General features: G+C 41.4%; 1 protein-coding gene across 1 annotated transcript in view; it reads left to right on the top strand.

Moving 5' to 3' along the window:
- trip4 (thyroid hormone receptor interactor 4) overlaps window positions 1–21,678 on the top strand; it is a 69,082-nt gene extending 47,404 nt beyond the window's left edge. The window contains exon 13 of the mRNA XM_053634114.1: window positions 20,916–21,678. Within this exon, the coding sequence (XP_053490089.1) occupies window positions 20,916–20,974 (59 nt within the window). The 3' untranslated portion in view covers window positions 20,975–21,678. The remainder of the gene's footprint in view (window positions 1–20,915) is intronic.
- The last annotated feature ends 2,832 nt before the right edge of the window (window positions 21,679–24,510 follow it).

The following is a 24,510-nucleotide window of genomic DNA, read 5'->3' as shown; positions in this document are numbered from 1 at the left end:
AGCAACTGTGTTTTGCTCCTCTGATGAGCTGAAAGGCAGAACATTCTTTATTTAATCCACTCTGTAGTGAGAGTACTCTGGTGACGGTATGTGGATATGAATATAAAATATGCAGAATTTGTTTTTTTTACAGAACAAATATGACACTCATTAGTTCTTTAATTAACGAATTCTCATTAATCTTTCAAAAATAAATAGTTTGGAACATGTATTGAATATTAGGCATGGATAATTTAATGATAAATTCAATAACGTAAAAGCTCCAGTGTGCGTCCTAGTCCCATGTTTTGGTTGCCCTGAACTAATATTTCGCAAGCTAGTTACAGTAGTGCTTGAAGGTTTGTCTGCATGAATATGACCTAAAACATCCCTTATTTTAGGTCATGTTTAGTTTTTAGGCCTTCTGGGTTCTTTTGTGACCTCACAGACTATTACACGTCTTGCTCTTGAATTGATCTGTGGATTGGTGGAGTCCAAACTCTCTAGAGATGGTTTTGTAAACTTTTCCAAGCTGAAGATCATCATCAAGTCTCTTTCTGATGTCCTCAGAAATCTCCTTTGTTCGTGCCATGATACACCTCCACAAATGTGTTGTGAAGATCAGACTTTGATAGATCCCTGTTCTTTGACTAAAACAGGGCGCTCACTCAGACCTGATCGCCATCAGGGTTTGAAAACATCTGCCTCTAATTTCACCTTCAAATTAAACTGCTAATCCTAGAGGTGCACATACTTTTGCCACTCACAGATATGTAATATTGGATCATTTTCCTCAATTACTAAATGACCAGGTATAATATTTTTGCCTCATTTGTTTTAATTTGGTTCTCTCTGTCTGCTTTTAGGACTGGAGTGAAAATCGGATGATATTTGTGCAGATATATAGAAAATTCCAAAGGGTTCACAAACTTTCAAGCACCACTGTAGCTATTTAAGTGCACTAATAAAGACTAAGTGAAACCGACATGTTTATTGTTATCTAATTTAGCACCTGGTGTTTGCGACCACGACAAAAAGTCATCGGACGTTTCCGGTTAGAGGCGTTCTGATGCGTTTTCTTCTCGTATCACGAGTAAAAAACATTATACGAGTAGCTTGTTTATTTTCTCTCCTTATGTCTAATTGATATGCAATTAACTGTGACCGCACGTAGGATGTAGGAGAGTTGCTCACTGTTTCACACCTGCGTGATTCCGAAAGAGATCAGCTCTTTCCGCTAATTAATCCACCTAGTAAGAAGCAGCATCTCGATCACGCTTGGGCTGATGTGTGTAGTGCAGCAGGTTGTGCGATTCGAAGTCAAGTTTAAGTCATCGCTACAAACTAAATTGTTTATCGATACCTCAATATGGGGTTTTTTTTTTGTGTGTGTGTGTTTTTTTTCTTTTTTCTTTTTCTGTTCATTGCACTTACATGTCCAACGAGTAACTATGAATACAAAAACAAATAGCCTGGAAAGGAGACTGATTTGTCAAACCCTGGATATATCGTGTATTAGATTTAGCAACCGAGAATATCATACGAAATATGAAAATCAGCTCGCAATATTGATTATCCCTTTCAACATTTTGTTCATTTAAATGCAGTTGGACATCTTTAAAGGTGAGAAACAAAATGATTTAGAATCTTACCACGGTTAATCTGATTAAACTGCTGGGTGTCTACATTTTCTGTGCTGAATCACCACTGATGACGATCGCGTCCAGAGATGGCGAGGCTGATTAGGAAAAAGGACTCGCCATCAACTTGGGTATCCAAAAGAATCCATTTGGGATCTGATTTGAAAAGCATTGTTTCACTTAACTCTCAAGCCTAGACTGAAAACTATTCAGTTCGCCAACAACTCCAGTCATTATAATTCATTAAAGCCAGAACTTGTTCTGAATCCCGCTTCACTATCGGCTAATCGTGATCTGGTTGACGGTAGAATATTTTTTTTGACTATTCGCTTTGGATGACGAATATGAATACATCACTCCTAGCACCTGATTAACCAATACCATAAAAGCGGTATGCACACAGTCGTCTGGCTTTGGCGGGATTGTTCAGCACGGCCGGTCAAACGTACTCGTGAAAGGCATGGATCCACGTTGCTAATTCCATCAGTTATACACGGCACAGCTAACGCAGGATCGCTGTCAGAGCAGCTTTTAAAGCCATTTACTTCCCTTTACTCTGAAGGACATCCAACCCTCCCCCCAGCATAATGTCTTTCTCGCATATAATGACACAACCCTCTGTTAAAACAGTCACAGCATTACGTACAAAAAAAAAAAAAATCAATCTATCCTGATGGCTGATAGGTAGTTCCCTTTGTCGCTCTTAGCTGGAAATTGGAAGCAGGGCAGGATAATTGATTAAGCATCGGGCCGCTTTTACAGATGATGGATTCCAGGAGTCGAACTGCTTACTTCTCGTTTCTAAGGTGGCGAGGCGTTGGGGTATCGGTCATTTTCACCAAGCACTTGTAGATGTAAAGGATTTGTGAACCCCATGCCGCCGGAGGCGTGCGAAGCTGATCTGTTTCCAAACAGCCCTGAGAATTCGATGTTCCAGAGAGCACAAGAATGCCCCCCTCCCCCCCCCCCCTCCCTCCTGCACCTTCACCCCTCGCTGCGGTTGTGATAAGATGAAAGGTTTGGATGACAGTTTTGCGTGTTGGCAGTCGTAATCTGAGCTGGGATTGCAGCCGCTCCTGTTTGGCCATTAGCGCGGACTCGGTACTGAGTAGTCAGTAATTTCCTGTTGATACGGCGAGACATGGATTGAATTGTTAACGTTAATGTTTTAGCGTATATCACGACAGAAAACCATTTATCATCGCCCACTACCTCCACCGAGGGTTATTAGCTTATATGTGTGTGAGAGAGAGAGTGTGAGTGTTTGCTCAGATCAGAGGCACAGAGTCCCTGAGAGCTCCTACAGGGAGATGTCAGATAGAACCAACCAGCTGCGCATGGCTTCTGGCCACGTGTGCGGCTCAATTTCCATTTTTATTAACAATCCCGTTCCCTCTTTCAGCTAGACGGATGGACGGGGGCCGACGGATCAATGTCACTCTCCCCTGCAGCATGCCATAGTGTGTGTGTGAGAGTGAGAGACTATGTGTATGTGTATGTGAGTGCATGCCTAACTGCTTCTTGCCCTTTCCTACACTGCTTTGCCCAGAGGGAGTGACACACTGAGTGATTTCTGTGTGCTATCTCTCCATGCTTCTTATTCCAGGGAAAGCAGTGTTTGTCAGTGCTACACTGTAGCGGGTGCTTGTTTTTTGTTTGTTTGTTGTTGTTTTTTTAGCCCCCCTTCCCGGCTAGACCAAGAGCTAGAGCTAGAAGTGGCTTGTTCGCAGAGTCATTGCATTAATGTTGAGCGAGTTGTAATTCTCAGAAATCTCAGCACAAAGAAGCAGCAAGCGCATAGAGGGAAGGGAGGGGGTAGAGCACAAGTGTGCAAATGGGAGTCTCTTCCCTGCTGGGTTTGATTCATGTTTGCATATACAATCGAGAGGCCCTGATAGCTGGTATCCCACGAGCGATTTCCCTCCGACACGTCCAAACAGAGCGGCAGATCAAACTGCAACGGGTTCAGCAAGATTCACGAGTTAAGAGCCAGCGGGGCTTTGCGCACCGCTCTCCGAGACATCACAGACTCTCTCCTGAGATTGAGCTGTGAAAGAGGGCTGCTGCTGAATGCTAAGTGTGTTCGGCAAGTCCACTCCTTGCCTGAGAGGAAAGAATCATTTTTAAAAAACTGACACGCTGCTCAATTTCCTGCCCATCAACAGTTACATTCTACGATTTCCATCTGCATGTGTTGATGCGTCGGGATTGTCATTATTTTCCTGCCATAGTTGTCCACCCTGCAATCTGCTTGCTCATTCGTTCATACGCGCACGCGTTCACAGATGTCTCCGTTTGCCCTTCCAGCAGGGGAGCTTGAGCCGGACTTCCCCCTAGAGAGCAGCTGATCGTTAAGCAAGCGCTGCCTTGAGAGGGCCGAGCACACAGGAGCACCTTGTGACCTCTGACTCTCTGGAGAGGGGTTACCGAGAGTCAGGCAGAGAGAAAGAGCGAGTGAAAGAGAGTGCCGCTGGCTCTGGAGCTTTAAGATTCTCTGCGAGCTGTCATCACTGACACATTTCTCCCTCTGCTCTGCTGCACAGATATGCAAATCCGGCCTCTTCAAAATGCAGCACACTAGATCAGCCTCAATTTATTCCTCTGCCTCTCTCTTGTGCTGTCTCAGTCGCTCACTCGTTCGCTCGCTCGCTCGCCCGCCCCCACCCCTCTCCATTTTCCTGCTAAACCTCCAGTGTTCCTAGCTCTGGTGCTAATGAAGATTTTCTCCTCCCGCCTCTCCGTCTTTATAGTCGAAGAATAGAATAAAGAGCTAAGCGGTATGCGAGTGCGGGGGAGCGGCCATGTACTCGAGTGTTCTCATTAATGAATGATAATGGAGCCATCATATCTTGTGTATAGAGGACTGTGACTAATTGCGTGTCGCTGTTCTCACCCGACCATCCGCACAGTCTAAACTCCAGCGTCGCAACCAAACGTTTCGTTGGCGAAACCTTCTCACCGAGATGTCCGGTTTGCAAACACTCGCTTAAACGATTCTGAAAGGAATGCTTGCCATAGCTATGTAGCGATCATGCCCAGTTCTCCTGACAGCATCCAACTTGCTAGTTAGCAAAAAATGATGATGGACAATAACGGACGTTACTGATCACGTGATCCAGAGCGATGTATGTATTTAAAATCCATATTGCTATAAATCTGAATAAATCACATAAGCACTGCCCATGCATGAGGGTTTCGAGGCGATTAGGCCGAAGAAAGATTTGTAGCAAAGTTATTGATTCAGTCATATGCGCATGTCGATGGTTATCTGCTTGGGTTCTCGAGAATAAGCTGTGCTGCTCTGCATGGTACCATTCGAGTACAGAGCCATCCGTCGCTCCAGCAGTAACTCGGTTTCACTCCAGGCTCTTTGTCTGACAGAGAGCCAGAGTGATTAATTCGCTCACAGGGAACAGTTGCAGGAATTATTAATGGCCGCAGCATTAATCTATTTTCTCTGTTTAGCCCATTAGAACGGGCCACCCTGACTCGGAGCAGAGTCGGCGGACACGGCAAGCCTCCTTTCAGTCTCGCTGGCAAATCCCCCACATCCTCAGTCCCCACTTCAGCAAACCCCCCAAACTCTGGATGGCAGGTGGAATTGGTTAGTGTCATAGTGCATTAGGGGTATGGCTGTAACCTCACCGTGCCCTCCTGTTTCAAGGGTGGTGGGGGTGTAAAAACCGTACAGTGTACCGTGGAGTTGTTGAGTTTCAGCTTTTTAAAAAAAATCACACAGCTTGTGGGAAGCCTGAGAGCTTTGGTTTCAGTCCATCCCTGCAGCAAGAGGAATCTGGTCTGACTAAAACCAGCCAGGACTCTCGGTTCCTACCAGGAGATTTGAGCTCATTGAACAGACTGCATTGAGGGAGCAGGGAGCGTCTGCAAGCATTCAGCAAGGCTCCACATGAAGTGCTCTAATCATTAAGGCACTCGCAAGCTAGATGGAGAAAAGCTGAATCAAGCCTCGAGGGTCAGCAGATCTGCTTTTGCGCGGCTGAGCGTTATCCATGTCTGAGTCTGCAGTTCGCCTGGGGGATAGGAGTAGAGCAGTGTGAACGATTCACGGTGCACCTAACCACAGATAGACAAATATAGCGGTTTTGTGGGTATATCACGGTATCTGCAAACACCTTAACAAGTAGGACTATAGAAATACAATTATCTATATTTTATTTTATTTATATCTTGTAGCATATTTCATCTCTAATAGTATTAACAGTGTTGGCTGGTGGTGAAAGAAGGGAGAGCTAAAATCTAATACATATCAATAGCTCGACAATTAAACTGTTAGGGTTGACCATTACAATATAAGCTGAGGTCTTATTGATAATAATAATAATAATATTGTTACTACTTCTACTACTACTACTGCTACTACTACCGCTACTATTACTGCTACTGCTGCTACTACTACTTCTACTATTACTGCTGCTACTACTACCACTACTACTACTAGTGCTACTGCTACCACTACTACTACTAGTACTACTGCTACTACTACCACTACTACTTCTACTACTGCTACTACTACTACTACTTCTACTACTACTACTGCTGCTACTGCTACTACTACTACTACTGCTACTGCTGCTACTACTTCTACTACTACTGCTGCTACTACTACTGCTACTTCTACTTCTACTACTACTGCTGCTACTGCTACTACTACTACTACTACTACTACTGCTTCTACTACTATTACTGCTGCTACTACTACTACTGCTACTACTACTGCTACTACTACTACTGCTGCTACTACTGCTACTACTGCTGCTGCTACTACTACTACTTCTACTACTACTGCTGCTACTTCTACTTCTACTACTGCTGCTGCTACTACTACTACTGCTGCTACTACTACTACTTCTACTACTACTGCTGCTACTGCTACTACTACTGCTGCTACTACTACTATTACTGCTGCTACTACTACTACTGCTGCTACTACTACTATTACTGCTGCTACTACTACCACTACTACTTCTACTTATACTACTGCTACTGCTACTACTACTACTGCTGCTACTACTACTACTTCTACTACTACTGCTGCTACTGCTACTACTACTACTGCTGCTACTACTACCACTACTACTTCTACTGCTGCTGCTGCTACTACTACTACTACTACTACTACTGCTACTACTACCACTACTACTTCTACTGCTGCTACTACTACTACTACTACTACTACTACTATTACTACTGCTGCTACTACTACTATTGCTGCTACTACTACTACTGCTGCTACTACTACTACTGCTGCTGCTACTTCTACAACTACCACTACTGCTACTATTACAACTGCTATTACAGCTGCTACTACTACTACTGCTACTACAACTACTACTACTGCTACTAGTACAACTGGTATCACAGCTGCTACTACTACTGCTTCTACTATTACAACTGTTACTCTATATATATATATATATATATATATATATATATATATATATATATATATATATATATATATATATATATACATATACATATAACTCATGTTATAATTATTTTTCATTCTTTCTGATTTATGAGACGTTAAAATGAAATAAGATGCAAGCCTGAAATTTGCAGACTATTTATTCCAGAGAGTGTGGGGCTAATCTGAGATGGTTGGTCGGCAGGCCTCAATCTCCATGTGATTTCACAAGGATTGACCCTTTTCTATAGAAAGTACCATTTCTAGGGCCTGTAAATCCCATTATCTGAAAACTGACTTCTGAAAGGTGACTAGAACACCAGATCAGTGTGGAATTTTTAAAACCTTTGAATACTTAAGTATTCAAAAAATTGAAATGGTGTTAAAAATATCCGTTCTGACAGCACACACATGGTTTGTGATTGCATTTATACTATGTATACACCAACCAACAGCGATAACTGTATAGAACAATCTCCGATTTTCTCATTATGCTTTGCAGTCCCACTACTAGCTGACATGTTTCATGCATCAGCAAGTAGACAGCACCGTCGTACAAACACGGTAAATCTTGTCCAAGCTGCACTCAATCTCTCTGTTCTTATTACGTTATAATTCCCAGTCATTTGGCTGAACTTAACTCATAAACATGGCTAATACCACTCCAAAGTAATCACAGGGTTACAGCTGTCTGAGCATATTACAGCCTGAGACTGAGTGCCTCTCTCCTTCCTCCGTCCTTCACCGCGCACGTCTGCCGCGACTGGCTTTAGTGAACTGACATGACGTGACAATGTAATAAAAACTGCCGAGTGCTCTCCCCACATCCCTCCCCCTCCCCCCTCTCCGAACGCAGCTATTGCATTGTAGCTCTGCTCAGCCTCATATCATCACTCTGAGGCCTGTCATAATGGTATGGAACTGATCTTTACTGTGTGTGAATGCAACTGCTCATTTAAATTGGCAATGTGGATTTGAATTATGCATAAGTGTGTCACGGTGTAATGATGAACTGGAGGGTTAGAAATAAGGAGTAGGATACTGAATGGTGTTTCCCCACCCCCACCGGAGGCTGTATGCCATGATACGGGTTTTACACAATGTTAAATGGGTTCAACTGCTCAACAAGGGTAGCTGGAAGGATAATACAGGTTCTTAGACCATAACTTTCGACTTTGTTATTCTATAACACCCAGTGTTACGAAACATCAGGCATTCAACAAGCATTTCCCAATCATAGATTCAAGAAATATATATACCTAACTCCTAATTATAGCTAAAACCTAGAGGAAAAAAAAAGTCACTTTTTCTTTTTTAATCAGAACTGTGTGGGAGTGTCCGAATGATTGCCAGCGACAAGAGTTTCTGAAGTGCTAGTGCTGGAAAAGCGTGTATGAATGATGGCTGCGTTTTCACTTTTGTTTTTAACCGAAAAATCATGATGTCGCATGATGTGTTGGTGTATTTTGTACGCATTTCCAGCGGCATGGTGATGTGGAAAGAGGCTAAATCAGGTAAGATTGTGGTTTACTTTACTGCTTCTGCTTCTATGTCCTTTAAGTGAACATTCCCTTCATTTATTTTAATTTAGATTTAGTGCTTAACATTTAAGTTGCAATGTTCAGCGAAGCAAACCGGCACAAAGCTACTCCTCCTCCTCCTCCTCCTCCTCCTTCGCACAAGGAGTTGTGGGTAGTATTCGCTGAAAGAAGTATCCACGGGTCCACACTAAAGGAAACAGTAGGCCATCCGGGTACCTTTTGGGATACTCATTTCAATATACTGCGATTCGGGACACGCTAATCTTAATCTTGGACACTATTGGGCGGCTGTGGCTCAGGTGGTAGAGCGGGTCGTCCACTAATCGTAGGGTTGGTGGTCCGATTCCCGGCCCACGTGACTCCACATGCCGAAGTGTCCTTGGGCAAGACGCTGAACCCCAAGTTGCTCCCGATGGCAAGTTAGCGCCTTGCATAGCAGCTCCGCTACCATTGGTGTGTGAGTGTCTGTGTGAATGGGCGAATGAGACACAGTGTAAAGCACTTTGGATAAAAGTGCTATATAAGTGCAGACCATTCTACTTTAAAAAGCTACATTGATCTGAGCATGGCACTGCAGTGTGCGCAAGCAATAATAAATTGCGTTTAACTTGAGCTTTACTGTCTTCTCAGTTAGCCGCGTACTATCCCGTGGCAGCTAGAGGCTTAACGTTTCCGGGCGAAGCTCGGCAAGATCAGATTGACTGTTGCGATTTTTCTAACTCAGGACAGTGCTCAAGGTAGAAATAACAATGAATATAAAATAAGATTGTAACATGCTTTGTGCTTTTGTGCAAGGCTGAGAGAGCAGGAACGAAGTCACTAGTTCGATTTTTGTGGTTAACGCTGCGTTCATGCCGTGTCGGAATTGTCGGTATTACCGTAATTACTAAATGACAACCCGGATGTTCTACTTGGCGCTGTTCACGTCCTTAGACTCGGAATTATGCGAGTTGTTATACGGAATTATTTCCATACGGCCAAATGTATCCGTGTGACATGATGTTGACTGCTGCAAAATGCGTAATTAGACATTAACAATAGTCAATTATACAAATTATTCAACAAATATTACAAGATAACTACTTAACTAGAACGTAATTAAAGTCTTGTATAGTAGCACTACTTGAATTGTTCTCCACTCGATATATCGCTTTGCTTGTATTTCCTCATTTGTCTGCTAAATGAATAAATGTAAACTACATTTTACTGCTGACGTTGCAGCGTCCGAGTCCGAGCGCTCTGAAAACTCCTAGTTTACAAGTCGTAATTACGAGGTCTACGAGGACATGAAGTCGGAATCTCGTAATTACGACATGGCGTGAACGCCGCTTAAGACAAAGCAGAGTAAGCAGATGGTTAATTCCAGTTGGTAGACTTGACTTCGTATCTACCAAATATAGTCCCGCCCAAGTCAAATCGACTAGAAGAGCATGCGTCCGGCCAGAAAAGAGATCAGGAGTTCGAATCCTGACGATGCCAGGAGCCAAGGGAGCAAAACTGTCCATGCTGTCTGAGTGGGAGGGATGGCAGGCTCTCTCTCCCCATCAATCACAGTGACACTAGCCAATCATGAGGTTATGTATGCGGAAGAGGGTAGATAGCGCTTCGAAAAGACGTTAGTAGTCGGCTTCCCTTGTCTCGGAGGAAGCCTGCGTTAGCCAGTGGTACCTGTTGCATGAAATCTCTTAACTGAAAACTTTCTTTTGCAGTCTTTGGAAACTAATCATGAAAAGCACTTGACAGGCATGAAGCTTTAGCAAAGATTCCAAACTCCTTGGCTTATTCCTCAGTTGATAATCATTAAAACATATTAAAGAGTAGCTACAGTAAAGAATAGGAAAAGGGCGTACTGTGTGGAATGTAAATCTGAAGCCATGAGGCATTTTCAAGCATGTTGTTTACCCAGTGATGCACACATTTACGATGAGTCGTTATTAGTCACGTATACATTACAGCACAGTGAAATTCTTTTCTTCGCATACCCCAGCATCTTAGGAGGTCGGGGTCAGAGTGCAGGGTCAGTCATGATACAGCGCACCTGGAGCAGAGAGGGTTAAGGGCCTTGCTCAAGGGCCCAACAGAGGCAGCTTGGTAACCCCCGACCTTCCAATCAGTAACCCAGAGCCTTAACCGTCAAGCCACCACATTTATTCTTACTGATGCTCAAAGGAGCATAAAAAAGGAGCTTAAACCAAGCATTTTCGTGGTGTGTAGTGTTGTGTAGCACAGCATTGTATCTCTCAGCCTCAGCGATTTGGCAGAAGTTTATATTGTTGTGTTTTCTCGCATCAGTGCCCTGGCACTACACTGCACACGGAGGTGGTACAGCTTTTCTGAAGTGAAACGCAAGCACTACCGTACATATTCCAGTTAAAAGCAAAGAGTTTAACTGCTACATGGTTATCTCACGACTTTTAAACGGACACTTTGTACCGTACACAGTTTTATTTCAGTGTGTCATAATGGGTTTGTTAGCTATTTGGCACAAATTCTAAATGTCAAGACATTGATTAGGAGCAGCCGGGTGTAACAGTTTAATGGAAAGGAGCAGGTAATCATTTATTATTTGTAGCACTAACTCTCCGGAGAGGATATTTGGAACCGGTGGCTCATGATTACTATTACACACCGAGGAAAAAACGGAACTAGCTGCGCAAGATTACAAACCTGACCGAATGATTTTTACATCATTATTAGCCTTTTAAGCATCTGTATGAACCCAGTATTAAGTCCGCGTTATGTAAGACCTCCTTTCACATCCTTTGGGAAGCCAAACACGTCATCGGTTCATCGTGCTTGATCTATAGGCTAATAAATACCGTAGATTAGGTGTGCTAGCTAGCTTTAGTAGTGTAGCCGTTGTGTTGATCACACTGGATGTGGAAGAAGATTTCTCTATATTAAAGACGACAGTTTTATTGAAAACATATTTAAAAAAGCGTAGTGACTACAGGAAAGGATTTTAAAATGGTACATTTAGCACAATGGATTTTTTCCCCCTCTGTTTCATGGTTTAAATAAAGCTTCGTGTCATGCCTTAAAACATGGCTTATTGCTTTGATGAAACAGTGCCAACATGATATAATAAAAGGAACTCCTTCAATAAACAATTTAATTTATTATGTATAATATTTGCAATAAACAATTCTTCAGCCATGCGATACCATTCATTAAGAGGAAGATCTTGTTGCTAAGCAACATTGACAGGCAAAGATTAAGCTGTTCCATGGATAGAGCAATGGTTTAATGATCAGGGCGACCGATTATTCATAGAAATATGATCTGATGATATGATCAAATCCAGTGTAGAGTAAATAGTTTAATTTGTTTTTCCTGATATTCATAATAAACTATTCTTCCACTTCCAAAACCAGGAACTAATTAACGGTATAATCGGTTTATTGGTATAAAACCTGGAGTTTAATTATGGTGTGTGTGTGTGTGTATTGTGTTTAGTGTATATTGTGTGTATCGGTTTTTAGAACCGAAACGATCCGTTATGATTCATTTATGTAGACTTGAAATAAAACTTCATCATTAAAATGCGATGTTTTTCAATTTGGCTGGAAGTTACTTAGCGAATCCATGTATAAGGGCTGGGCGATTATATCGATATAATATCTATATCGTGATAAATGATTATGCGATGCACTTTTCTGAGATATCGTTGGTATGGTGATGTGTTGTTGTTTTGTTTTTTTTGTTTTTTTACATTTTTAATCATTACAAATTAAGCGGTACTGAACAGATGCCATTTATTCGACGTAATTTATTCCGAACTTAATCTTCTGTGTCTTTGTAGGAATTAAAGAAGCGTATCGTCAGACTCAGTTTAACGGGTTTTTGTTTATTTTACTACTGTTTTGCAGACAGTTTGTTAGCTAAATGATATGTCGTGATGCGCATCGAGTATCGTAGAAACGTCCTCAATTATCGCGATATGATATTTTTTGTCATGTCGCCCAGCCCTATCGTGTATCGTGGAAACTACGTACACTTTCGATTGTTTTCACAAGGTTGCGAAAACGATTTGCCGTTCCAGTTATGTTTGAAACACTTTGGCTAGTGAGCAAGCTAGTTTTAAAAAAAAAAATTAAAAAAATCACTCTCTTTACCTTTCCCTAAAGACCTGTCTTTAAAATGCATGCCTACTTTCAAGATGTGTCACCAGATGAGGAAGTGACAAAAGGTAATGCTGTAAGATTTGAGTGCACTTGATTACGTCATCAAGTATTAAGTGTCTGTGGTTTTATATTAGCGATCGCGTATTAAAGAGCGCTTTATTTTCTTTCTCCTCTCGTCTCCAGACAATTGAGAATACATCGTTGCGTTTCATTCATGGCTCTGCCTTTATTAATGTTTCTCATTTATATTCCATGGACATCTCTAATTATAGATCGTTAGATTTTATTGGCGTCTCACGGCGAACAAGCGTCTCAATGGCTCTCCATTTCCATATGCAAAACCGTACGTCCATCTACGCACCCACCCTCCTGCGTCAAAAGCGCTATTGTGTGCCGCTCGCTTGTTGGAGAAAAGCAAAGGAGCTCCGTGTGAACCGCAGGCCAGGACGCGAGGAGGGGGAGGGGGAAGGAAGAGAAGGCAAGGCGAGGTTGATGATGAAGTAGCAGCAGTGCCGTGGACACACTGCGCCCATTATTGGCCCGGCTCCCTAGCTGCACTGTGGGTAATAAACTGCTCGGCAGCAGCCCCCCAAACAGAGCAGCAATCAATGAGAAATTATCTCGCCAGATCGATATTCCAGGCTCTTAGAAGTTGCCTCAGCAGCCTGTGCGGACTCTGAACGCTGGAACTCGCTCACCATCCCCATTCGCACGGCTCAGCTTTTGAGCGCTCGTCCGTCCGTAATATGCAGTTGTCATCATCTTAATATCGCACGCTTATTGCATCCACTGGCGTGCTCTTTCATCTCCAGGGCTCGAGCTATATTAAAAAGAACGATTCCGTCTCGGCATAGCAACACCCTCAACAATGACGCGTGCACTTATGGAAAGACGGATTCCTCGAACGAGCGTGTCTGATTTGTTTGCCCTGCAAACATATCTGACTTATTCTGTCATATCTGGCAGCTCGAGATCCTCTCACGTGTTCGCCAGTATACTTTGAAAATCTTGACAGATCTGTCGGAGGAGAGTGCTCTCGGACAGCTTGTTTACGTTCTCGTTTCCCCCGAGCTCAGCCTTAATGAGACAAGACAGATAAAAAGAAAACAGCTGATGAGAGCTGCTGCGTTTAACTTACATCATGCTCTCAGACTCCAGCCCTGACTGCGTAATTACGCCTGTCAGTGCCAACTGTTCACTTTTGAAGCCAGAGGAGGCAGGGTGCATTAGCTGTATGCTTTTTGCATGACGTTCTTCATCAGGAAGAAATTCCTAATCCGACGAGTCATGTTTTTCACTGATGTAATTCTGCTATAGTGGTGATTTGAGGACACTTAAAAAAAAATTAAATAAATATTTGCATTCCCAACAGAAGCTAACCTTCTACCGTCCATTCAGCAATAACATTCGCTAGTGAGCAAGCTAGTAAAAATCCATCGCTTTCTTTATTTCCATCCACTTTCACAGATCGACAAATATACATATCCGTATCTGTATTCGGATTCATGCTGCGTTCGACTAACGCTTGTAACTCAGCACTTCTGACCTCCGACTAGGAAAAAACAAACAAACGCCCCGTCAACTCAGAAAGTCAGGACGGTCTCCTAAACCCTGAGTTCAGCAAGTGAAATCAAAATGGCTGCTCTCGACGTCAAGAATAAACAAAGTAACCCCTCTTTACTTTTGAATACTGTGTATACTAGCATTTGCTTTAGATCAGCTAACATACAGTGGTGGGAAAAAAAACAAAACAAAACAAGACCATGGACACCTTCATGTTCTGCTTTTATTAACAAAAATCAAGCCAGCTGCTGTTTGAGGAGTATTTTTTCCTCCTCAAACATCTGTATAGTCAGTGTTATTTTGTATATTTTATATATTGTGTATATATATATATATATATACAGTGTAACTTTTTTTAAAGGTAAGAAGTGCTACTTTAAGGTTAACAGCTACTTCGGGGTTGGGAACGAAGTTGTGACCTTCATTAAAACCCGAAGTGGGCGTGGTCTAAACCAGAAGGGTTTTTTTTTTCGTTTGTTTGTTTTTTTTTAAACAAATGTAGTTGATGCTATTAAAATATGTTTGTATGTAAACAAACTAGCAGCCAAATTTAAACCACTGCAACCCTGACCAGGCAGTTACTAAGGATCACCGCACGCTAATGTTAAGGAAAGTAGTCTTTCATATGACCACTCATCTGCATGAAATTAAAAAGCTAGGGTTAGAGCAAGGCAAGGGTTGTCTTTGTTTGTTTGTTTGTTTTGGATCCCAGTCCCGATGCACACCTATAATTTTAACCAGATGCCATGTTAACCATTTTCTCAAGCTTTCTTTAATAATGAAAAGAAAAAAAAAAACGAATAGTGCTCCTCCTATTCATATCTGTATTTGTTTAGAAAAGATTCAATACACATACACACACACACACACACACACACACACACACACACACACAACTAAAGAAGTTGTGTGTGTGTGTGTGTGTGTGTGTGTGTGTGTGTATTCCAGCATTGCCATAGATGGATGCAACCTGGAGGTTGTGGAGAGCTTCACCTACCTCGGGTCGACTATATCCTGTTCACTCTCCATCGATGCAGAGGTAAATCGTAGGATTGCCAAGGGTGCAGGAGTCATGGCCAGACTAAATCACAGGATGTGGCAAAACTCCAAACTTACTGTGAAAACCAAGCTGAGTGTCTATCAGGCCTGTGTTTTAAGCACACTCCTCTACGGTAGTGAGACTTGGACAACCTACACTAGGCATGAAAGGAAGCTCAACAGCTTTCACCCGAGGTGCCTGCGACGCATCCTCCATGTACAGTGGCAGGACAGGGTACCCGATACAGAAGTTCTGGAACGCGCCAACACGAGCAGCATGTTTGCCATCCTCTGTGAGAAGCGTCTCCATTGGCTTGGCCACGTTAGAAGAATGGATCCAGGTCGCATTCCCAAAGATCTTCTGTATGGTGAGCCGGCTGAGGGTTCACGGCTAACTGGACACCTCCAACTGCGATTCAAAGATCTCTGCAAGGAGGACATGAGATTATGCGGCATCAACCCTAGTTCGTGGGAATCCAGCGCTGAAGACCGTACAGCCTGACGTTTTGCCGTTAGACCGGGCACTCGGAAAGCGGAGAAGGACAGGTTTAAGCACCTTGCTGACAAGAGAGACAGGAGGAAGGCGCGGCAATTTCAGCCACAGCACGCCACTCAATTTGTCTTGTACAACCACTCGAGAAGGCGCAAAAAAATTCGCCCGAAACGGATGCTACACCATCGTCTCCCGAAGACTGAAGGATGCCAGTTGTGTGTGTGTGTATATGTATATGTATATATATATATACACACACATATATATATATATATATATATATATATATATATATATATATATATATATATATATATATATATATACACACACACACACACACATATATATATATATATATATATATATATATATATATATATATATATATATATATGCGTTTGTGTGTGTGTGTGTGTGTGTGTGTATATAAATATATATAAAATATATTTATATAAAATATATCATTTTTTTTTCTTCTTTTCTTTTTTCAATATATAATTGTAGCCTTAAAAGTGCACCTTAAAAGCTTTTCACCGGGAATCTGAAGTGATGCTGATGCTTGCTCATAATCCTGTAATGTTATTGATTCAATCCATCGTCCGTGATGGCGTACCATGCTTCGGGCCACCATTATGTCGTTTTTCCATCCTAAGGAGGGAGAAAAAAAAAAAACCTTAAGGGTTAATCCCAAGCTGGCCACCTGACGACACACGAGGATCCCAGTACAGCTCACATTAACTAGCCTTTGTGCTCTGGAGCTGAAATGCCTCCAGGGTCTTTAAGGTTAACAGCTAGATAACAACCCTGAGCTTTTTTCGGTTAATTGCGATTCAGGATTTGGTCTGAGTAACTAAACGCATGGAGAGCTTGTTTGCCTGACACAGTTGGATATTGGTAAATTGGAACTCTTTATCTGTCTCGGGGATCGATCTAGGCAGTAATAGCATCTTACATTTCTCTGTCGGAGGAAATTAGTTTCCCAGGCTGGTACCATTTAACTCTGGGGGAGTAAAAGATTGATACGCGTGTCGAATTTGTTGGTTGTTACTTTTACATGTGATGTGAAATCTTATAAGCTGTAGTTCATCATGTATTGACTCTCATCGTGTAAACGCTTGATGATTGTGTGTGAGCAAGCGGCACTTTAGGCACTTCTACCACAGTGCTGTTGAATGCTCAAATCTGATTGGTCAGGAGGTGTTGATTCGTTTTCTATAACAGCAGCTCCGACAGTAGGTTTATATTAATTCGCTCATTCTAGTTAGATACAGGCTACTAATTATATACAGATTTTTATTTTTATTTTTTTGAAAAAAACATGTTCTTTAACAAAGAAAATCTCTGTAATTTAACATTTATGGATGGAGCCTCCAGTGAAATTTCATGGTGGTAATAGTAACTCCAAACCACTCTATCTTTCTTTGTTTCCCTATATCAGCACACAACTTCTTTTTTTTATTAGATAGTTTGCTAGTTATGAAATCAGAATAGGCATCTTTTTTTTTTTTTTTTAAATCTTAATACAGTTTCCACACTCATGGAAATGATTATTTTCCAGACCTGGGATTTGCAAAATGTCAAATATTTTTGAGACAAGTCATGGGATCTTTCATTCATCATAAAACAACAACAAAAAAAAAAGACATAAAATGTGCAGGAGGTTGTTTAGAGCCAAAGCAGGGTCTTTAATGAATAAAATAATAAAATAATAAAATATAAAAATTTAATGACAATGTTTAAATAAAAATGGGTGGAAAGTTCAGAAAAACGAGACTAGGCAAGCCATTGGTTGTGTAGCTTTTGTCACACAATTGTCAACAGCATTTCAACAACAGCGAGGCAGTTTGGGACATTGATGAAGAGAGACATCCTTGAAACCTAATTTAGAGTTTTGGGCAATGCTCTATGTTTTTAAAGAGGTGCTGTGTTAATTAAGCACAGAACACGTATTCATACAGTATAAATAAACAGTAGAACAGTCGAGATAAATACGGCCAATACGTGGCTATACACGTACATCCTCATGTCCCTCCATTAATTACAAGCTATTGGCTACAGTAATATTTCAAGCCTGGACATTAGCTAGATGAATAGATAGCACAGATCACGCATTCATGTAAGTAAACGACATGACGGTCAAGATACAAATGCATTCCTGCCACAGTACATCCTCGCACCCCTTCATTTAACATGAATTATTAGCTTCAATAATGTTTGAAGCAAGGACACGCACCTCCATGAAATGACACAATTTTAATTAACCTAATTAACACCCCCCCCCAACTTACACAGAGGTGAGATAGTTTACAAATCTCTCCAACTTTCGCAAAATACACAAAGATGAACTGTTTTATAAATCTCTCCAACTTTCACAAAATACACAGCGGTGAGCTAGTTTACAAATATGTCCAACTTTCGCAAAATACACAGCGGTGAGCTAGTTTAGAAATATGTCCAACTTTCGCAAAATACACAGCGGTGAGCTAGTTTAGAAATATGTCCAACTTTCGCAAAATACACAGCGGTGAGCTAGTTTACAAATATGTCCAACTTTCGCAAAATACGCAGCGGTGAGCTAGTTTACAAATATGTCCAACTTTCACAAAATACGCAGCGGTGAGCTAGTTTAAAAATCTCTCCAACTTTCGCAAAATACACAGAGGTGAGCTAGTTTAAAAATCTCTCCAACTACCTCAAAATCGCAGAGGTGAGCTAGTTTACAAATATGTCCAACTTTCACAAAATACGCAGAGGTGAGCTAGTTTAAAAATCTCTCCACCCTTCGCAAAATACACTGCAGTGAGCTTGTTTGCAAATATGTCCAACTTTCGCAAAATACACAGAGGGGAGCTAGTTTACAAATCTCTCCAACTTTCACAAAATATGTAGAGGTGAGCTAGTTTACAAATCTCTCCAACTTTCGCAAAACACACAAAGATGAACTATTTTATAAATCTCGCAGAGGTGAGCTAGTTTACAAATCTCTCCAACTTTCGCAAAATACGCAGAGGTGAACTAGTTTACAAATCTCTCCAACTTTCGCAAAATACACAGAGGTGAGCTAGTTAAAAAATCTCTCCAACTACCTCAAAATCGCAGAGGTGAGCTAGTTTACAAATATGTCCAACTTTCACAAAATATGTAGAGGTGAGCTAGTTTACAAATCTCTCCAACTTTCGCAAAATACACAAAGATGAACTGTTTTATAAATCTCTCCAACTTTCACAAAATACACAGCGGTGAGCTAGTTTAGAAATATGTCCAACTTTCGCAAAATACACAGCGGTGAGCTAGTTTACAAATATGTCCAACTTTCGCAAAATATGCAGAGGTGAGCTAGTTTACAAATATGTCCAACTTTCACAAAATACGCAGAGGTGAGCTAGTTTACAAATATGTCCAACTTTCACAAAATACGCAGAGGTGAGCTAGTTTACAAATATGTCCAACTTTCACAAAATACGCAGAGGTGAACTAGTTTACAAATATGTCCAACTTTCACAAAATACGCAGAGGTGAACTAGTTTACAAATATGTCCAACTTTCACAAAATACGCAGCGGTGAGCTAGTTTACAAATCTCTCCAACTACCTCAAAATCGCAGAGGTGAGCTAGTTTACAAATATGTCCAACTTTCACAAAATACGTAGAGGTGAACTATTTTATAAATCTCTCCACCCTTCGCAAAATACACTGCAGTGAGCTTGTTTACAAATATGTCCAACTTTCGCAAAATACACAGAGGGGAGCTAGTTTCCAAATATGTCCAACTTTCACAAAATACGCAGCGGTGAGCTAGTTTAAAAATCTCTCCAACTTTCGCAAAATACACAGAGGTGAGCTAGTTTAAAAATCTCTCCAACTACCTCAAAATCGCAGAGGTGAGCTAGTTTACAAATATGTCCAACTTTCACAAAATACGCAGAGGTGAGCTAGTTTACAAATATGTCCAACTTTCACAAAATACGCAGCGGTGAGCTAGTTTACAAATATGTCCAACTTTCACAAAATACGCAGAGGTGAGCTAGTTTAAAAATCTCTCCAACTTTCGCAAAATACACAGAGGTGAGCTAGTTTAAAAATCTCTCCAACTACCTCAAAATCGCAGAGGTGAGCTAGTTTACAAATATGTCCAACTTTCACAAAATACGCAGAGGTGAGCTAGTTTAAAAATCTCTCCAACTTTCGCAAAATACACAGAGGTGAGCTAGTTTAAAAATCTCTCCAACTACCTCAAAATCGCAGCGGTGAGCTAGTTTACAAATATGTCCAACTTTCACAAAATACGTAGAGGTGAGCTAGTTTATAAATCTCTCCACCCTTCGCAAAATACACTGCAGTGAGCTTGTTTGCAAATATGTCCAACTTTCGCAAAATACACAGAGGGGAGCTAGTTTCCAAATATGTCCAACTTTCACAAAATATGTAGAGGTGAGCTAGTTTACAAATCTCTCCAACTTTCGCAAAACACACAAAGATGAACTATTTTATAAATCTCTCAAACTTTAGCAGAATACACAGAGGTGAGCTAGTTTACAAATATGTCCAACTTTCACAAAATACACAGCGGTGAGCTAGTTTACAAATCTCTCCAACTTTCGCAAAATACCTAGACGTGAGCTAGTTTGGGAACAAACTCGGCAGATGCATGCACAACACAGAATATCCCTGCTATCGCTCACGGTTTGCTAGCTGTGGGTACCTAGATTGAAATTTGGAATAGCTAGATTCCTCATGCATGTGCTTTTGAGCAGTGAGCGAGTCAGTTAGTAAAAAAAAAACAAAAAAAAACACTCTGGCTTGAGCATTAGCTAAAATATAAAATGTTTTACAGATAATGTTGTACTCGATTGTAAAAAGTTTGCTTTAAAAGACAAACGGAAAACAACGTGGTGGAAATTTCATTTAAAATCCGTGGTTCAATTGTGTGGGAACTCTATTATGCAGATATATTGAAAAAATGCTAACAATGTGCTGACCTGCTCATTTTTAAAGGAAAGATTGTTCTAGTTCTCTCTAGTCTCTTCATTTCTGCAGCTTTTTTGTTTGACACTGAAGCTTGATCCGTCACTAACCTTCCCCTCCCCCACCCCGTCTCTTACACAGGGAAGCTGGAGAGTCAGATTCACCAAAGTGCCAAGAGGGGGTTAATGCAGCCAGCCTGACCTCCACAAAGCCACGCCGGGCCACGAGGACCCGAACTTCCAGCCAATAGAAGAGTGGAGCTGGCCGTGTCACACTACAGTGCCATTCATCATGGGACACTGTTTCCAACGGGACAAAGCGACACTCTGCGTTTTCTCTTGAAACTTTGGCTTGACTTATTTAAAAAAAAAAAAAAAAATGTCAATTAAAATGAGGTGAAATCATTGCTCATTTTGTTCCAGTTCTTTACACCACATAATACAGAAATTCCGGCGGGTGGGTGGAGCGAATGCGAGCCGCTCGGCTGAGCACGGAATGTCCTGCTTAGCAAAGAGCCGATTGTGCTGCAGAGCCGTATCGGAGCTGCCCTTCTCATTCGGACCACAATGGCTGTCACAGACAGAAACACTTAGGGTTTTTTTTTTCTTTTTCCCCCCTCTCCGCTCTCCTTAAAGTGATTGAGGAGCCTCTTCGTGACACGAGCACCTCGGCACCAGAAAGAGCAAACAACTGTGCCAAACGACTCGCCTTAATGGCAGCCTTCAAGAAGGGAACAATGGCACAAAAGCACAAGCTGTGAGGGTTTTTGTTTTGTTTTGTTTTCCCCTTAAACCACAATTATCCAAAAATTAAGGGTTGGCTTATGTATATTAACTCCGAACATAACTGTTTAGAGTTTGGCTTATAAATAAACTTCTTTATCAAAATAGAGAGATAAAAACTACCTTTCCGTTTCAAACGCAAGTAGATTTTTCCATCCATCCATCCATCCATCCATTTTCCATACTGCTTATCCTACACAAGGAGCGCACACATTCGCACGCTACATCCAATTTGGAAATCCCAGTCAATCTACAATGCACGTCTTCAGACTTGAGGAGGAAACCCCCGAAACACAGAGCGAACATCCAAGCTCCGCGCACACAGGCGGAAACGGGATTCGAACCCCCAACCCTGGAGGTGCGAGGCAAATGTTCTCAAGTGCGCTCGGAGAACTCGTGAAAAGACGCTCAAATGAACACCGGTTCATTTGAATCTCATGAGTAAGGAACAAACCACAGCAGGGTGTGCTGCGACAGGAAAATAATCAGTGACGGACTGGTGTGAAGCAGCCATACGTTTTTTTTTGTTGTTGTTTTGTTTTGTTTTTCTCTCGTACCATAGCAATTCACCAACCATTACCATTTGTAATGTTTTAATAAACGTGTCATACTTTTTTTATCCAATTATAGTTGCGTTTAACCAAGTTAGTTCCTGCTAAACGGACCTTTTATATACAGTACAGCAATGCTGAGCTTTTCTTGTCGGTTCACTTGAGCACGTGGGACTTCAGTCAACCTTTGTCCTGAGTGTAGTCTTACATGCTGTTACAAAATAAACTCGTTTAAACTGGCTATTAGAAAATGAACTCGTTTAACCTCGCTGTTACGAAATAAATGGGGGGGCGGGGGGGGAACCCCTTACGTTTCAAAGCAATAAAAATGACGCTCGCCTGGTTCGAGTCTGACAAATAAGGAAACAAAACACAACAGGGAGTGAGTGATGTTATATGAAAGTAACCAGTGGTGCTCTGAGTCAAACCACCCTGACAACCAATAACAGGACATCCTGAAGCCTTTCTCTTAAACGACGTCGATTTACCGACGATTCCAATTTTGAACGTATTAATACGCACGACGTCCGTTTTATCCACTCGCGTACGGTTCCGTCCACCGGTCGACGCTCTACAGCAGCGTGCAGCAACGACGAGCTTTTCTTATTGCTCCCACAAGCAGGAAATGAAACTGATTGTTGAATTCAATCACAAGGTCGTCGGTGAGAGTTTATCTGATAGAAAGATTAGAAAGAAACTCATCCGAAAGGTGTTTCTTTTTTTTTTTTTTTTTTAATCACTTCCCAAATGAAGAAATCTTCATTTTCACATTAAATAAGGAAACCTCTCTCCTGCCTTCGAGCCACCTAATCAGACACGACCATCGCCACCACCTACCCAGCTCAGGAGCTCTTCTTGTATCTCAACACAAAAGCTCTTTTTAAAGATGGCCTGAAAGGAACTTTCAAAAAAAAACGGTTTCACAAAGAGCTTCATGAGCTGTGGGTGTGCTTCGCTGCAGTCGGCGACGCGATCCTCAGGCCAGGTTTTAAATTCGACTTGGACTTTTTATTAACACATTCCTGGGCTTGGTTAAACAAACAGCGTGGGCCATTAAATGCGTGATTCAACTGTGTGAAGGAGCTAACTAGCTTGTGAATAGGGCTCGCTCTTTGCATGTGAATGAGGGGGCCGTTTGAGAGAAAGCTCGAGGTTAGGGCTGGAACAGGAGCACCAGGGGAGACTCTTCCTGTTCTTACTCAGCTGTTAGTATTTCCACCCTTTCGTCTGTGATCCTTAATTTAAAAAGATTTTTTTTTAAGTGAGAAGACCTGACGAATGGTCTGAGAACAACATATCAGAAGAGGTGTATAAAATTCCACACACGTTGTTGTCGATCATGTATAGAAGTTAGAAGTGGCTGTGTGCCTGCGAGCATAAATCATATTTTTCCCAACCGATGTTGCCTTCTGGCAACGTTATCGGCAATAAATGTCACCCTCTCTTCATTTCCACTGAAATTTACTCCAGTAAAACTGCATTCAAGCACAAGATCTTTTATATATATATATATATATATATATATATATATATATATATATATATATATATATATATATATATATTTTAAACTCCCTTCAAATAACTTGCTCTGCACTTTTCATATTCCTTTATGAGGTATAGCAGACATTTATTGTGCAAAAGTCACAGCTATATATTAGCCCGGATTGCAGTTGTAAGCACTTTTGCTTCACTTCTTATTAACCGTCGTGTTCCTGAACTCTAAAACTGCTGGGGAGTTTGGTTTGTGTCCGGTGACTGATGACGGGTGTTAGCTCCTAACAGGGTGAGCGAGGGGGTGATATTTTTTAGGAAGTCTCTTCGTTGAAACCAGGCCTGCAGATAATTAAGCATGACACGTCGTTTCACTCGAGCACTCGGGACTTCCGAGTTTAGATTTGGTCAACCCTTGGCCTGTTGTTAGCTATTACGGAATAAACTCGTTGATCACAATGTAAAAACAAAAAAAAAATACCCCAAAGCTTTTTCAGCTCAATGTGTGGTTTTTTTGTCACATGATTGAGAAGAAAAATGCGCATAAGAACAACAATCAAATGAAGCGTGGCTGATTTGAGCCTGATTTTAAAACAAAACCAAAAAAACACACACACACACACACACGACAGGGTGTGCAGTTAGAGGAAAATAATCAACTAGAAAGTTGTGTGATGTGGCCAGATGCAAACTGTGGTTACTGTTAACACTTCAAAGCTGAATATATTTCAATAACAGCATGTCTGGATAGTGTTTTATTCCTCTAATACCACAGTGTCATACTTATCCATTTATAGATACGTTTAAAGTCAATTCCTGTTATCGCTTACAAATGTCTAGCAGACATTCTCTCACCTCTCGCTCGCTCTCTCTCTCTCTCTCGCTCGAAAATAATAAGACACACACACA

The sequence above is a fragment of the Ictalurus furcatus genome, chromosome 10 (assembly GCF_023375685.1).
Source record: "Ictalurus furcatus strain D&B chromosome 10, Billie_1.0, whole genome shotgun sequence".
Taxonomy (NCBI): Eukaryota; Metazoa; Chordata; class Actinopteri; order Siluriformes; family Ictaluridae; genus Ictalurus; species Ictalurus furcatus.
This window is presented reverse-complemented; position numbering and strand designations above follow the sequence as displayed.